General features: G+C 34.2%; 1 protein-coding gene and 1 long non-coding RNA gene across 2 annotated transcripts; one reads left to right on the top strand and one right to left on the bottom strand.

The window, feature by feature from the left end:
* Positions 1–967: 967 nt before the first annotated feature.
* LOC130648421 (uncharacterized) lies at positions 968–6,543 on the bottom strand. The gene is made up of 2 exons (XM_057454475.1): positions 1,327–6,543; positions 968–1,107 (listed from the first exon to the last, which is right to left on the bottom strand). The coding sequence occupies exon 1, from the start codon at positions 5,678–5,680 to the stop codon at positions 1,433–1,435; it is 4,248 nt and encodes a 1,415-aa protein (XP_057310458.1). The 5' UTR covers positions 5,681–6,543; the 3' UTR covers positions 968–1,107; positions 1,327–1,432.
* A 3,591-nt stretch (positions 6,544–10,134) lies between these two features.
* Positions 10,135–11,439, top strand: LOC130648422 (uncharacterized). Its single transcript, XR_008982952.1, has 2 exons — positions 10,135–10,401; positions 10,548–11,439. It is a non-coding gene; the product is annotated as an uncharacterized LOC130648422 (long non-coding RNA).
* The last annotated feature ends 1,363 nt before the right edge of the window (positions 11,440–12,802 follow it).

The raw sequence follows: 12,802 nt of genomic DNA, 5'->3' as shown, positions 1-12,802 counted from the left end.
CTACAAGAATATTTTCAATGAATATACACAAGACTATGAACAAAATATATAAATATATTTAGCAAAAAATATCAGTTTCTAATATATACAGTATGTAGGTGTCTTTATAAAAACACAATAAATATATTTTAAAAAATATCAAAATTCTGAGAACAAAACTTATTTCTCTTTGAAATGTGATTCCTCACACTGTTTTTTTTTAAACCATACTTTCAAGTCTCATAAGACAAAAGGTTTTTTGTATAATAACATATACAATCTTGTAGAAAAAGTAGCTTTTGATGATTTGACTATCACAACAAAAAATAACAACAAAACATTTCAACGTTTAAAGTTCCAAGTGTGGCAAAAGTTCAATTTTTATCATTATTTTTATTTTGAGAAAACATAGTCATGAACATTTGGAATTGTTGTTGTTGTTGGTTTATGAGTTGTAAAATATTTCTCTGTTGATCTGCATGTTGTACTGCTTGTTGTTGGATGCTCGACTGAAAAGCTGTGAGCATATTTGTTGTCTGATCCATTTGGGATTTTTGTAGGTTAATTTTTTCACATCGCTTAGCTTCCTTCTGCTCCTGTAATTCTTTATCATGAGCCATCTTTTGCCGCAAAAAATCTATAGTTTCTGATGTTGAGCGTCTATTTCTTTTCGAGCTACTTGGTTCTTCATTTTCGTCACCATTTCTTTTCTTAGTTTCGCTCATTCTTTCCATGGCTGTCTGTCTAACCTCTAGTGCTTTCTGCTGCTCTAAATTTGCAGAGTTTTTCTTCTCTTCTACAGCAAGTTCGTGTTTCAGATCACATTCGTCACTCAGTTCTATTAAATCTTCCAATAAGGTATCAAACTCTGTTGGTGGGTCTCCACCAAGTCCCGAACCTCTTATTTCTTTATTATTTTTAGCCTTGTACTTTCGCATAAGATTAGTGAAGCGATCTCTTACCGATCTGGGATTCACTGCATATCCTTCCATTAAATTCAAAATTGCTGCAATGTTTTGCCAAACTTGGCCACGTTCCCTACTACCACACTTATGGGAGAAAATTCCACTGGCTGTCATTTGTCGCATCATCTCCATGTCTTTTTCTTCAGTCCATTGCATAACAGATCTAAAAACGAGAGTTTATATATTTTTTATTATTCTTTGAAGAAATTTGGTTGTTTTTTAGGTGCTACCAGAGCCTAGCCAGTAGAGGTGCACTTTGTTGTTTTCATTTTGAGTTTGTATTTACTTATGTTAATATCATATTTTATAGTAAAAATCATTGTATGTAAAGTTCTCAAGATACATGCATCGAAAATCAGTTATATTTTCATGATTTACCTACCTTTTCTTGCTTGTTGCTTCCATTTTCCAACCACGTTCTGTTCACGACGTCAAATGTTGTAAAATCAAGTTCCGAACGAAACAAGACGCGGTGAAAATGCTCGGGCCTAGTCCTTTCTCGGGTTTTCCTCTGAGAAATCCCGCGTTCGCGTCTTCTTGCTAAATAAGCCTATTACGCATCGTCGTAAAACATTTCTCACTGTCTTCCTGCCACGCAAAATCCAAAATCTTTCTCTAATCTTCGCCAACGTTGATTCCACTCCAAAATGCAATACCTCTTCGTGGGCATTTCGAACGATTAACATTGTCACATGACTTCCTTCTCGAAGTAAAAGCGGGTGCTTTTGATCGTCTGTTAACTTTGATTCACCAAAACGACTTTTCAGTCTAAAAAATCCTTCAGTATCCTGGTAAACATTTAAATTCGACTTTGTTTTATTAAAATTCGAATTTTTGGTCATAGCTTGCTGTTCGGCACGTACAATATGGTCCAAAGATTTGGTTACTTCATCGACATTCAGGTTTTCATCGTTGTTTGATTCTTCATTTTTACGTATCTTTGCTATCAAATTGTTCTTAAAGCGAATAACGTAGGCTACGACGTGAATTAATTTGTTTAATGATCCATATCGAGAGAAATCAACGATTTCGTTCAAGTCAACCGCATTCTGTTCAGTAACAGTCAGTACGTTTTGTATGTCAGTCGAAGCTTTTAGCTCCTTTTCCACTTCAGTTTTTGAAAAGTCAGTTGTTACGTCATAATGAATGTTGTCGTTTAAAAGAAAAGAAGGACCGTTAAACCAAATACCATTAAAAAGACTCACAAAATCATCGATAGATCTTGTTGGTGGATCAGCAGGATTCTCTACGCCAGCTACGTGAAACCACATGTCAGGTGAAACAATTTTCCTTATTTTCACCACCCTATTCTCAATCCAGGACTTCCAAGTTCTCTCTTTACCCCTGATCCAACAAAGAGCTACTTGTGAGTCTGTCCAGCCAACAATGCGATCTATTTTTATCCTTCCAGCAATAGCCCTCGTGACATCCTCAATCAAAGTAGAAAGCAATAAACATCCTAATAGTTCAAGCCTAGGGATAGAAAGAGTTTTCAGTGGTGAAACCCTGGTCTTCGACGTCCAAAAAAATACTTTGATCCCAACCTTGGTAACAATCCTCACATAGACAAGAGCACAGTATAAACTAAGAGAACTATCACAAAACCCATGCAACTCTGCAGATACAACTTCGGTCCAATCAACGAAGGAAAACCTTGGTACGCGGACTACGCTCAAAAACTCAATTTTTTCTAACAGATCGATCCATCTAGCCTCAATACCACCTGAAATAACTTCATCCCAATCCGATTTATCCACGCACAAGGACTGAAAAAAAGTTTTAATTTGAGCTGTAATAGGAGAAATAATTCCAAGTGGATCGTACATAGAAGCAGATAAACTTAAAACATTCCTCTTTGTGAAAGAACATGGCTTAGATTTTCTGATAAATTCGTTAAAATCAAACAGAAAACAATCAGTGTGTTTATCCCATGTTAATCCTAAAACCTTATGACTATAGTCTTTATTTATTCCATTAACTTGGCTTTTAGCAAAAGTCATGTCATCTCCAATAGTCTTATCACACCCCTTTCGCCTATCAAAAAAAACTTGTAGTTCATTATTATTAGTAAACCATTTCCTTAATTCAAATCCAGCCTTACTCATCACATCCACGGCAACTTCTTGAAATTTTTTCCCTTCTTCAACAGAATTACAACCGGTTGTCGTGTCATCTACATACAAATCTTCACCCAATTTTTTCACAATCGCGGAATACATATCTAAGAATTTATTTAAATGCTGACGAATTGTTCCATTTAAAAGAAAAGGGCTGCTTGTTAAACCAAAAACAACTCTGAGGAAACGATAAATTACCACTTTGTTCTCCTCAAACCATAAGAATCGCAAAAAATCACGGTGAGGTTGATCAATACTAATATTTAAAAAGGCTTGCCTGATATCGGCAATAATTGCAATCTTGTTCAACCGAAACCTAAAAAGTACATCAAAGATCTTACATAATAAGTTTGGACCTGAGTATAAACAATCGTTAAGAGAAGGACCGTTTGCCTTACTGGATGCATCAAATACAACCCTAATCTTAGTGGTTTGCTTATCTTCCCTCACAACTGCCCTGTGTGGGAGATAATGGACATTACCACTTTCTCTGATTAATTCATTGTGACCTACTTTTTCAATTATACCTTCCTGGACGTATTGCTTAAAAATGTTATCATAGTCATCATAAATTCCTAGAGCATGCAGTTTCTTGGCCGTGGATCTAAGTCTTCTTTCGCTTACAAAATAATTATCAGGTAATGGATCGTGATCAGGCTTGAAAGGTAACCTTGTCACATAGCGTGATCCATCATGATAAATATGATTTTCAAAATCATTAATTACAGAAATTTCTTGACCCCCTACAGATTCAACCTGCCAAAATTTCTTTAACTCATTTCTTAGTAACTCATTTTTCTTCTCAACTTCCACTTTCATAACATGCTGTGTTTGCAAACGGTGCTGTTTCTGCTCCTCGGACTCGTATTTTCCACTTAAGACCCAACCCAACGTAGTTTCCAATGCTACAGGTCCCCCCGAACCCTTTTTCATTTTCCCAGTAAAAAAACTATAATAGAAATCTAGCCCAATCAATAAGTTTACATTCAAATCCCGACAATTCACGTTTCTATCAGCCAACTCTAAACCTTCCACATGAGGGTAACTTGCTTTTACAAACTCAAGGTATTGGTGGGTCAACGGACTACAAACATTTGGAACACAGTATGCTTCAACAAAACAAAATCCATGACAGTTCTTATGTTTAATCTTAACCTGGTAAACTTGGAGATCCTGAACCCTGGAATCGTCACTTCCGAAAGTCTTAACAATAACCTTTTCCTTTCTTAACGGTTTTAATTTTAAAGTCTTACATAAGTCCTGAGATAGATAGCTTCTCTGACTGCCACTATCGAATAGAATCCGCGTGTGCTTTTTTGCATTGCCTGATGTATCAGATACATCAGCAGAAGCAGTTTGCATTAAAACACCACTGTATGATGATACAAAATTGTTGTGATGAGCACCTGCTTGCGAACCATCAGAAGAACAAATGGAAATGTGATGTCTGTGTTTGCATTTTCGACAAGAATAGTTGCTAGGACAGTTTTTTCCTAAGTGTCCAGTTGCTAGGCATACAAAGCAACGACCTTGCTTACGTAACAATTCCTTTCTTGTAACAACCTCTGTCACAGACCTACATCGACTTGCCAAATGATCATTTCCATTACAGTATAAACAACTTTTGGACTTATTTAACAAGAAGTTTTGCCTATGCAAGCAACTTGATGTAAAAAACTCATCATTTCTTTTCATTTTTCCCTCTGCACTTGGCTTTACGACAGGTTTACAATTTTCGTAAGAAGTCAGTTCATCGTTAAAAAAGATCATAAGGCGTTCAAGCGTCCAAATATCGCTTCCAAATTTCCTAGCAATTATCATATTTAGATCATCCGGTAACTTTTCTTTTAATAGAGGAATCAACAAACTTCCATATGCAGAAATGTCCAACTTTAATGCACTCAAATTCCTAGTACAGTTTTCAATTCCGTTATAAAGTTTCCGTAAAGACACAATGTCAGATTTATTAGTTACCTTGTTCAGACGAATTAGACAATCCATGTGTGCTGATATCAGCACCTGTGGATTGCCATAACGTTCGGTTAAAATTTTAATGGCCTCTTTATAGTTTGTTGAACTTAAACTTAATCCAGATATTGTCTCAGAAGCTTGACCTTCGACATATCTCTTCAGATAATTAAATCGATCAATATCAGAAATCTCTTCGTTGTCATGAATCGACGCGCTAAACTGATCCCAAAATCCTTGCCAGCATAGGGGGTCTCCTTTAAAAATTGGCAGTTCAAATTTTGGTAAACGACAACGAGAGGACACACTTCTTACAGAATCTGGGCCGTGATGGTCAACCTCAGATGGAGGGGACAACGATAAAGATTGTAACTTTAACGTGACCGCTGCAAGAAGTTCATGTGTGGGATCAGTATATTCCATACTTTCTAGAACGTCCTGTTCAACTTCCTCTGGTTTCAACAGAGCTAAAACTTCATCATTCAACATGTTTAGCTGCTCAATCTTGTTAACAAGGTTATTCTGTAAACCTAGTAACTTTACATGAGTAGCATTTTCATCACTAAGCTGCTTTTCTATTCTTTTAATAACCGAGGAAGTTTGGATGCGGATAGCCTTTCTTTGATTAATTTTCTTTTGTAGATCAGACATCTTCAGAAGCTTTAAAATAGAAGTATACCCAAACACTTACAAAGTATCCTGTGCCTAACAGGAGCCAAAATCTATCTCGATCTAATTCTTATCCACAAAGAGGGTAAACAGCAGTCTGTACCCAACAGGAGTAAACTTTTTCTTATGCACAAAACAGAAAAATGGCATGTAAAGAAACACGCGTTTAGAAACTAAAATAAAACAACCTTCAAAATAAATAAGTCTAAACAACAACTCCACGTATCAAAACAAACCAAGAAAAAACATGAATTCGTACTCTTCTATAGCCCCAAACCATAAGCTGTAAAACCAAAAACTATACTTATGTCTAAACCACGTGCTGGCACACAAGAAACAAAAAAAAGAAACTTCAATCAAATCCGTAAATATCTTTGCAATCAAGCAAAAATATCGATTTCGTAACGTCAAAGATGGCTGTCTAAAAACGTTCTTAAATGTCAATTAAATTATTAAGCAGTTCAAAAAAAAGGGTCAGTCAAGTCAAGTAGCGAATGAGCTTACTGAACTATTTTCGTTTCATACGTGTCTTTCGTTCAAATTTCGTTGATCCAATCTTGATCAATGTCTTTGCTCAACAGCAATAGCATCCAATTTTCTTTAATTATATAAATCAATCTTTGTGTCCCTCATCGGGCGCCATTTAAAAACCAGAAAAAAGAGAAATAACTCTGTCTGTTTTTATTAAATTCTTCGCGGGTCTAACCACGCTGTTTCAGAGTTTACAACGTTTTTACATTAACGCATGCGCCGTAAAATAAACCAATCAAAATACAACGTATTGTCTAACATAATAAAAGAAACTATACAGAAAAGCTATTATACAGAAAAGCTATTTTCTTCAGAGCCTTTGAGACTCCTATAGTGAGATTTTTTAGTTCACAAAGAAACACATTAAAAGAGACCTACGTTTATCAAGATCTATGTTTAGATTCAGGATCTTTTTCAGACCATTCGCGTTTTTCTTCTCCCTTTTTATTAACTTATTTTTAGGGGATTACCGTAACATAGCCCATCATCAACCCCGCGCACACGATCCCCGAAATGTAAAGGAATGTCAAGAACCGTAATAATTTAATATTTGGATTGAAACATTTAATAACTTATGAAATATTTATAGCCATTTTTTGCTAAGGGCTGGCTTTCTTTTAGGGCTCATTTTGAGAGCGCGCTACAATGAAATTGATTACCCTTAGTAAATAATTAACGTATAGCGTCAGAAAGATTTTACACAAACAGAAAAACCTCTTCAAAATTTGTTATTGTTAACCTGACATATCCAACTTCAAGAAATAACCAGGAAGGAGATCTGGAAATAAAAAAGAAAAGTTGTTTTTTCTAAAAATACTAAATTAGAGTTTTTAACTCTAAATTTAAGTTTTTAATTTTAATACCTTTTTTAATTGCGATAGCGCGATGGTTTGGTTTCGGCTCAGCCCTACGGCATTCAAAAGTCACATTAATAAAGTTATTTTAAGATAACAAGTGCTATCTTAAGATAACTCTATTAATGTGATTTCGGAATGCGTGTATATTCACATAAATGTCTTGATTGTAAGATAACTCGAGTTATTTTAAGATAACATAAATGTGATAATTCTATCTTTTCTAATGCGCATATGTGTAAATGAACGTTGCTTAGGGTGCGGATACGTAAAGTAGCTCACAAAACAACAGCCTACATGAATTTCCGGCCGTATTGACATTTATTTTGATACGTCATTTGTATTGTCCTTGTGGTGTCGCGTATGTGCTCTGCTGTAGAGTTCGCTCTGCGGTGGAGAACAAGATGCATTTTGTTAGTTTTGTGTTGTGATGTATTGTCCCGTGTTAATTATGTAAAGAGAATAATTGTAATTTTGGTACTATTTTTAGTTAAATTTTCTGCACGTCTTGCACATCTTTTTTCTGCGCATTCAGTCTTCAACATGTAATAACAGAGTCGAACATACATTTTTGTATAAAATTTGCTGTTGAGTGAAATTTTTCTTTCATACATCACAGGAGTTGTCCTGTATCTCAGGTTTTAGTTGTTTTCTCTTACATGTAGTTGGCTTGGCTTACGCCACTATATATCTAGTAAGTGTTTATTTCTTATTATATTTTATGTCATCTTACATGTGTAATTTGTTGCTTAAATTTCGTCTTGTAATTTTGTCGTTTAGCGAGTAAAAATAGTTAACTCAGTTGAAATCGTGTAAGCACCTACACTAGTCGATAAGGCCCGCAGAAAAATCTACTTAGTATATACACAAAAAAAAAATTTTCCCCATGTTTCCCCGTCGCCTTTATTGAGTAGAGCTTAAAACGCTGCTGAAAATAAATGTATACAGTATTCTCTTCAATTAGCGGACACTTAATTAACGGACACTCGAGCGGACAAATTTTTTTGCACGAAATGGCAACTATAGGCTTTTTTTCTCTCCAATTAGCGTACAATCCAAAAAATTAGAGATAAGCATTTAATTTTAAAATATCTATTTTAAACACTTTAAAACTTTACAGGAAATGTCTGCTTTTACAGTCTCAATCTTCTTCGCAAACCAGTCAATCAATTTTTCTTGTCCATAAAACTTATACACAACTGGTATTTCCAGACCATATCCACCTCCACGATTAACTCTCTTTCCACAAACCTAAGCTGTAATCGAAGTGTTCGAGACTTTCAAGAACATGAAAAATATTTTTGATATGTTTTGTGGCATGTGTACAACAATGCTTTCGTTTTGTAAAGAATCAGTTCTTATTATTGCTATTGCATTTCCGTCCACTTCGTTAGATGGCTCATGCCTGAATTGTAACAGCTCCCTGTAATAGTACTCATTCCAATCCTTTTCGATGAGTATGGGTATGTTGACCTCAATATCTATGTTAAACGACAGTTTAAGCGTTAAATGCAGTTAAACCCTGCCATTCATCTAGTGATTAGTGCAGATATACGTTATACTAAAACTCTGTTGAGTTGTTATAGAAAGAAGTTTTCTGCAAGTGCAATTCAAATAAAATTGAGTTATTTATAAGACATTGAATGCCAGTTGGATCACTTAAACCGTCACACATCATGGCGGAGTGCTTTATTCAGATGTACTGTACCCCCTACCTGAACATATATTTTAAAATCTCACAAGTAGCGGTGAAAAAAGCACGAAATAACTACACCATATTAAAACCTTTTCCAGCAGGATTAGCCACCAAACATTTTCTATTTTGCAAAACGTTGTCACGATGGCTCAAGACACATAAAAACTAGTCCGTTAACTATAAACCCAACATACATTTTAAAAATCAGGGAACATTTTTTTGTTTTTTTTAAGAAAAAATACAGAATTTATGTCAATATTTCTTTGTGTATCAAAGCTACATTGGCCAAACATGCGTTTCCTACTGATCACAGTGTTTGTATTCCGTGAATTATGTTTAGCATGGGTAAAATTCATGGTATTGTTGTTTAAAAAAATTGTCAAATTAAGTCCACTTGAGATATTTGAACTAAGTCTGTCTACAAAAAACAGTTATTCACATTAATTAATCAGCTCAAAAAATATCTGCAAACTAATTACAGACGATGTGGCATCCACAAAAAAAAATAGTCCACATGGAATTTAATTCATGTGAAACATAATTCAGTGGTTCTATATTGTTATCCATTAACATCTTAGCTTTAACTGATTAACTGTACAGAGTCAAGCATGGTATTCCAATATTCCCGCATATACTTAATGAAAATCATACTATATATCACAAAACTTTGTTAAAATTTAATTGAAATAGAGTTCTCTAATAGTCTGGATGTAATACAATTTTCTCAATGAATGTGTAGTCTACGAAGTCTGTTATTTCTATTTGTCTTTTTGTGACCATGTCAACAGAATTGAAAACATTGTTTGGATTTTTATAAAGCAATAAGGAAAAAAGAATCAACAAGCATTGCAGTTAGTGACATACATCGCTACTTTTTGGCCACAATGGACCGGTGTCAGTGTTGCAAGTATTTGATTGTGCGTCAAAACCAATACATATGTGTTCAGGCTGAAAATATAATCAACAAGTCACCAAGCCCAAAAAATACCGTCAATGAAGAAACTTTATGAAATTCCTGAAACTTGTACTTGAAAAGAGCAATTGGCTTTTAAAAATTGATTCTGGACCTATTTGTATTCATGAAAACGGCACACAGTTATAACCTATGGTATAAAGCCAATAGCGCTAGTGGAACAAATACTCCACATAAATGTTTTTCTTTTTGATTCAGCCTGAAAAACAGCAAAAATGCAATGTGTACCAACTAGGATTTTTCTATATAAAAATTTTTTTTCAATTAAGACCAACGAGTTTCCATTCATTACTATCTGCATGCATGAATAGATGGGTTTTTTTATTTATATATTTCCAGCATTAAAAAATAATTATTTGAGGAAACTTCTTAAATGTTTGTTAAACTTTCACACAACTGTTTAAAAAGTTATGCAGACTTTTACTTTGGACTAAAACGTTCTTTTACTTTATATTTTTATTGTACATGAAGCAGAGACCAGTGTCCTTCTAGGGTTATTAAGAAATATTTACGTTATATTTAAGTTAAATCTTGGCATTCATTTTTTTGCTTTGCTAAATTGTATTTTTGGTAATATAGAACAGACAGCCAATTACTGATATGAAAAATCGTAAGAATAATATTAAACGAAGATCCATACAATGTAAATGTAAGTCCTTGCTTTTTTATTGCTTTAGACTCCTCAAATAGAAATATGTGAACACATCTTTTAGAGTACTATTAGACCTCTATGTATTGTCTGCAAATTCCGGAGAATTGCTTCAATATTTTATTGTTTTGTGTTTTGTTTTTTAGTGGAGAAACTGATTACATTACAACGAACGAGTGAATGATCAGTGAAATACAATCTAAGAAATGTATGGATGCTGAGTCGTTTACAACACATGTAAAAAAGTGCGCCGAATATAATTTTTTTAAAAAAATCTGCCGAATTTATGGATACTGTGTCGTTGATAGCAAGCACAAACTGTGTATTTGCTTTCCCCTCTTGAAAATTTTAGCGAATGTGTGCATAAGAGTTCTGTAACCATGGAACCAATATACGTCTTATGTGCCTTTAACAGAACACTGTGTGGTGAAAATCAATATAAGAATTGCGTCAATGCTGTGGCGGTTTCACGCGCTGTTAGTAAAAGTATGGATGCTGTTTCTAACAAAACATTATAATCAATGCAAAATGTTATTTTTACATTTGTTAATGCTCGGGAACTGCAATCTTTCTAAAAAGAGTATGAATGTCATGTCAAGCAAAAAAGGTGTACTAAGCTATGTTGTGGAAATCATTGCAGCAAATATAAGGTCGTGTTCCCATAAGTTCTTAAAAAGATGATGGATTTAGTGCAGCTCTGTCGGTAGAGCGTTTGAATCATCTCCTCTACTTGAGATTATAAGTTCAATGTCCCCCCATTGTCTAGTTAGTTTGTCATTTCATAAAGATTTTTGTAGCAATGGGAGCTAAACACTGGAAACCTGGTCCATCCTGAAATCCATTGAGCACAGACCACATTAAATATAAATCACCATCAGTGGTTTGAGGCAGAATTGTAAGAGAATTTACATACTGGATGGTTCTTTTGTTATGAAAGTTTTTTTGCAGTAACTTTAATGACTAAGGTGTCTTTTTATGCCACTACCTGTACACATGATAGAGCTTAAAAGTACTGCCAAACTCTTTTTCCATGTATTGGAATAAAATGTTAGTGTTGATCATGTTGTTGTTATTTGTTTCTTTACAATACATATTATGACTGCTAGGTGATATATTTTTCTGTTTGCTATTACTTTTCCTAAAATTCATAGTTTCCAAATTAATTGTATTCATTTCCAAAGTTTTTTCGTGTAACATTTCTGTGATCTAATAGCAAGATTCTTAAAGATTAATTGTTTTTTAGTGAAGAAACTGATTATTGAAATCCACTAGCTGTTACTGTTTTGCCAATTTATATAACCAAAAATTGCAGCAAGCTCAACTGACATCCAGTTATACAATGGCAAGTGCCTTAGCACAAGCAGATCGATATTAACAAATATGTTCTTGCTTAATTAGTCTTATATATTAATTCGGTATATAACTTCACAATAAAAATAAATACGAGAAGTTTGATTGATGATGACATTTTTTATTTTATTTTAACGGATATTTCGTCTTGTTACTACAAGACAATTATCAACGTAAATTGTTACAATTATCTCAAAAGTTTTTTAAATATAATTTTCAACAACTACGCAATACACAGAGGACGTATAAAACAATACTTAACGAAACATATAACACATAACGGCATACCCAAAGGTATATAAACTATATACCGTTGGTGAGGGTAACGTCCACCGCGCGGTGCACAAATGCACTCCTCCCCTTGTTGACTATAATAATATTTATCTTAAAACAATTTTAATGGAACAGATAATCCCTGTACATTAAGCGTGGGACTGTTATCACAAATATACATGGCCTCAGCTATTTTTTTCTTTTTAAAGTGGTGAACATTATCTATCAAAATACTGAAGTTCTTTTGTTCACCAAGTTGGTAATTCTCAATGACTGAATGTTTTAGGATGTGAGAGTTCTTATCGCGTTTTTGGTGGTCTATCTTTCATTAAGCCTCCTGGCTGTTTCACCAATGTATGTAGCATCGCACTATTCCACCGGACAAGTATATTTGTACACAACACCATGTTGTGTTCATCCTTGGTTCTATTTCACAGAAAATAGCAAACATAACATTTTACATTGATCAGCAATGCGTGGCTTGACATTGGCTGATAGAAACTGTTTAAAAGTGTTAGACGCTTTACTAAGCAGTTACCATTATTTTCTAATTCGCTTTTCTTAAACGAAATTAACCTTATTTATTTTCCCGTAGCCAGACTTGACAGAATAAAAACCATGAAAGGTGTTATTGGAGATTCATTGGTGTCTTCTTCAGAAACAGTGTCGGCATTTTGAATGTTGAAATTTCGCTGTGTGTTATTAATTACATTAGATACAACTGCTTCGGGATAAGTTTTTTATAAACACATTTTTTAAGTGATTTAGTTCGTATTTC

The sequence above is a fragment of the Hydractinia symbiolongicarpus genome, chromosome 7 (genome assembly GCF_029227915.1).
Source record: "Hydractinia symbiolongicarpus strain clone_291-10 chromosome 7, HSymV2.1, whole genome shotgun sequence".
NCBI lineage: Eukaryota > Metazoa > Cnidaria > Hydrozoa > Anthoathecata > Hydractiniidae > Hydractinia > Hydractinia symbiolongicarpus.
This window is presented reverse-complemented; position numbering and strand designations above follow the sequence as displayed.

Coding starts and splice junctions, on each gene's coding strand:
- LOC130648421 (XM_057454475.1), bottom strand. CDS start 5,680: ATGTCTGATCTACAAAAGAAAATTAATCAAAGAAAGGCTATCCGCATC.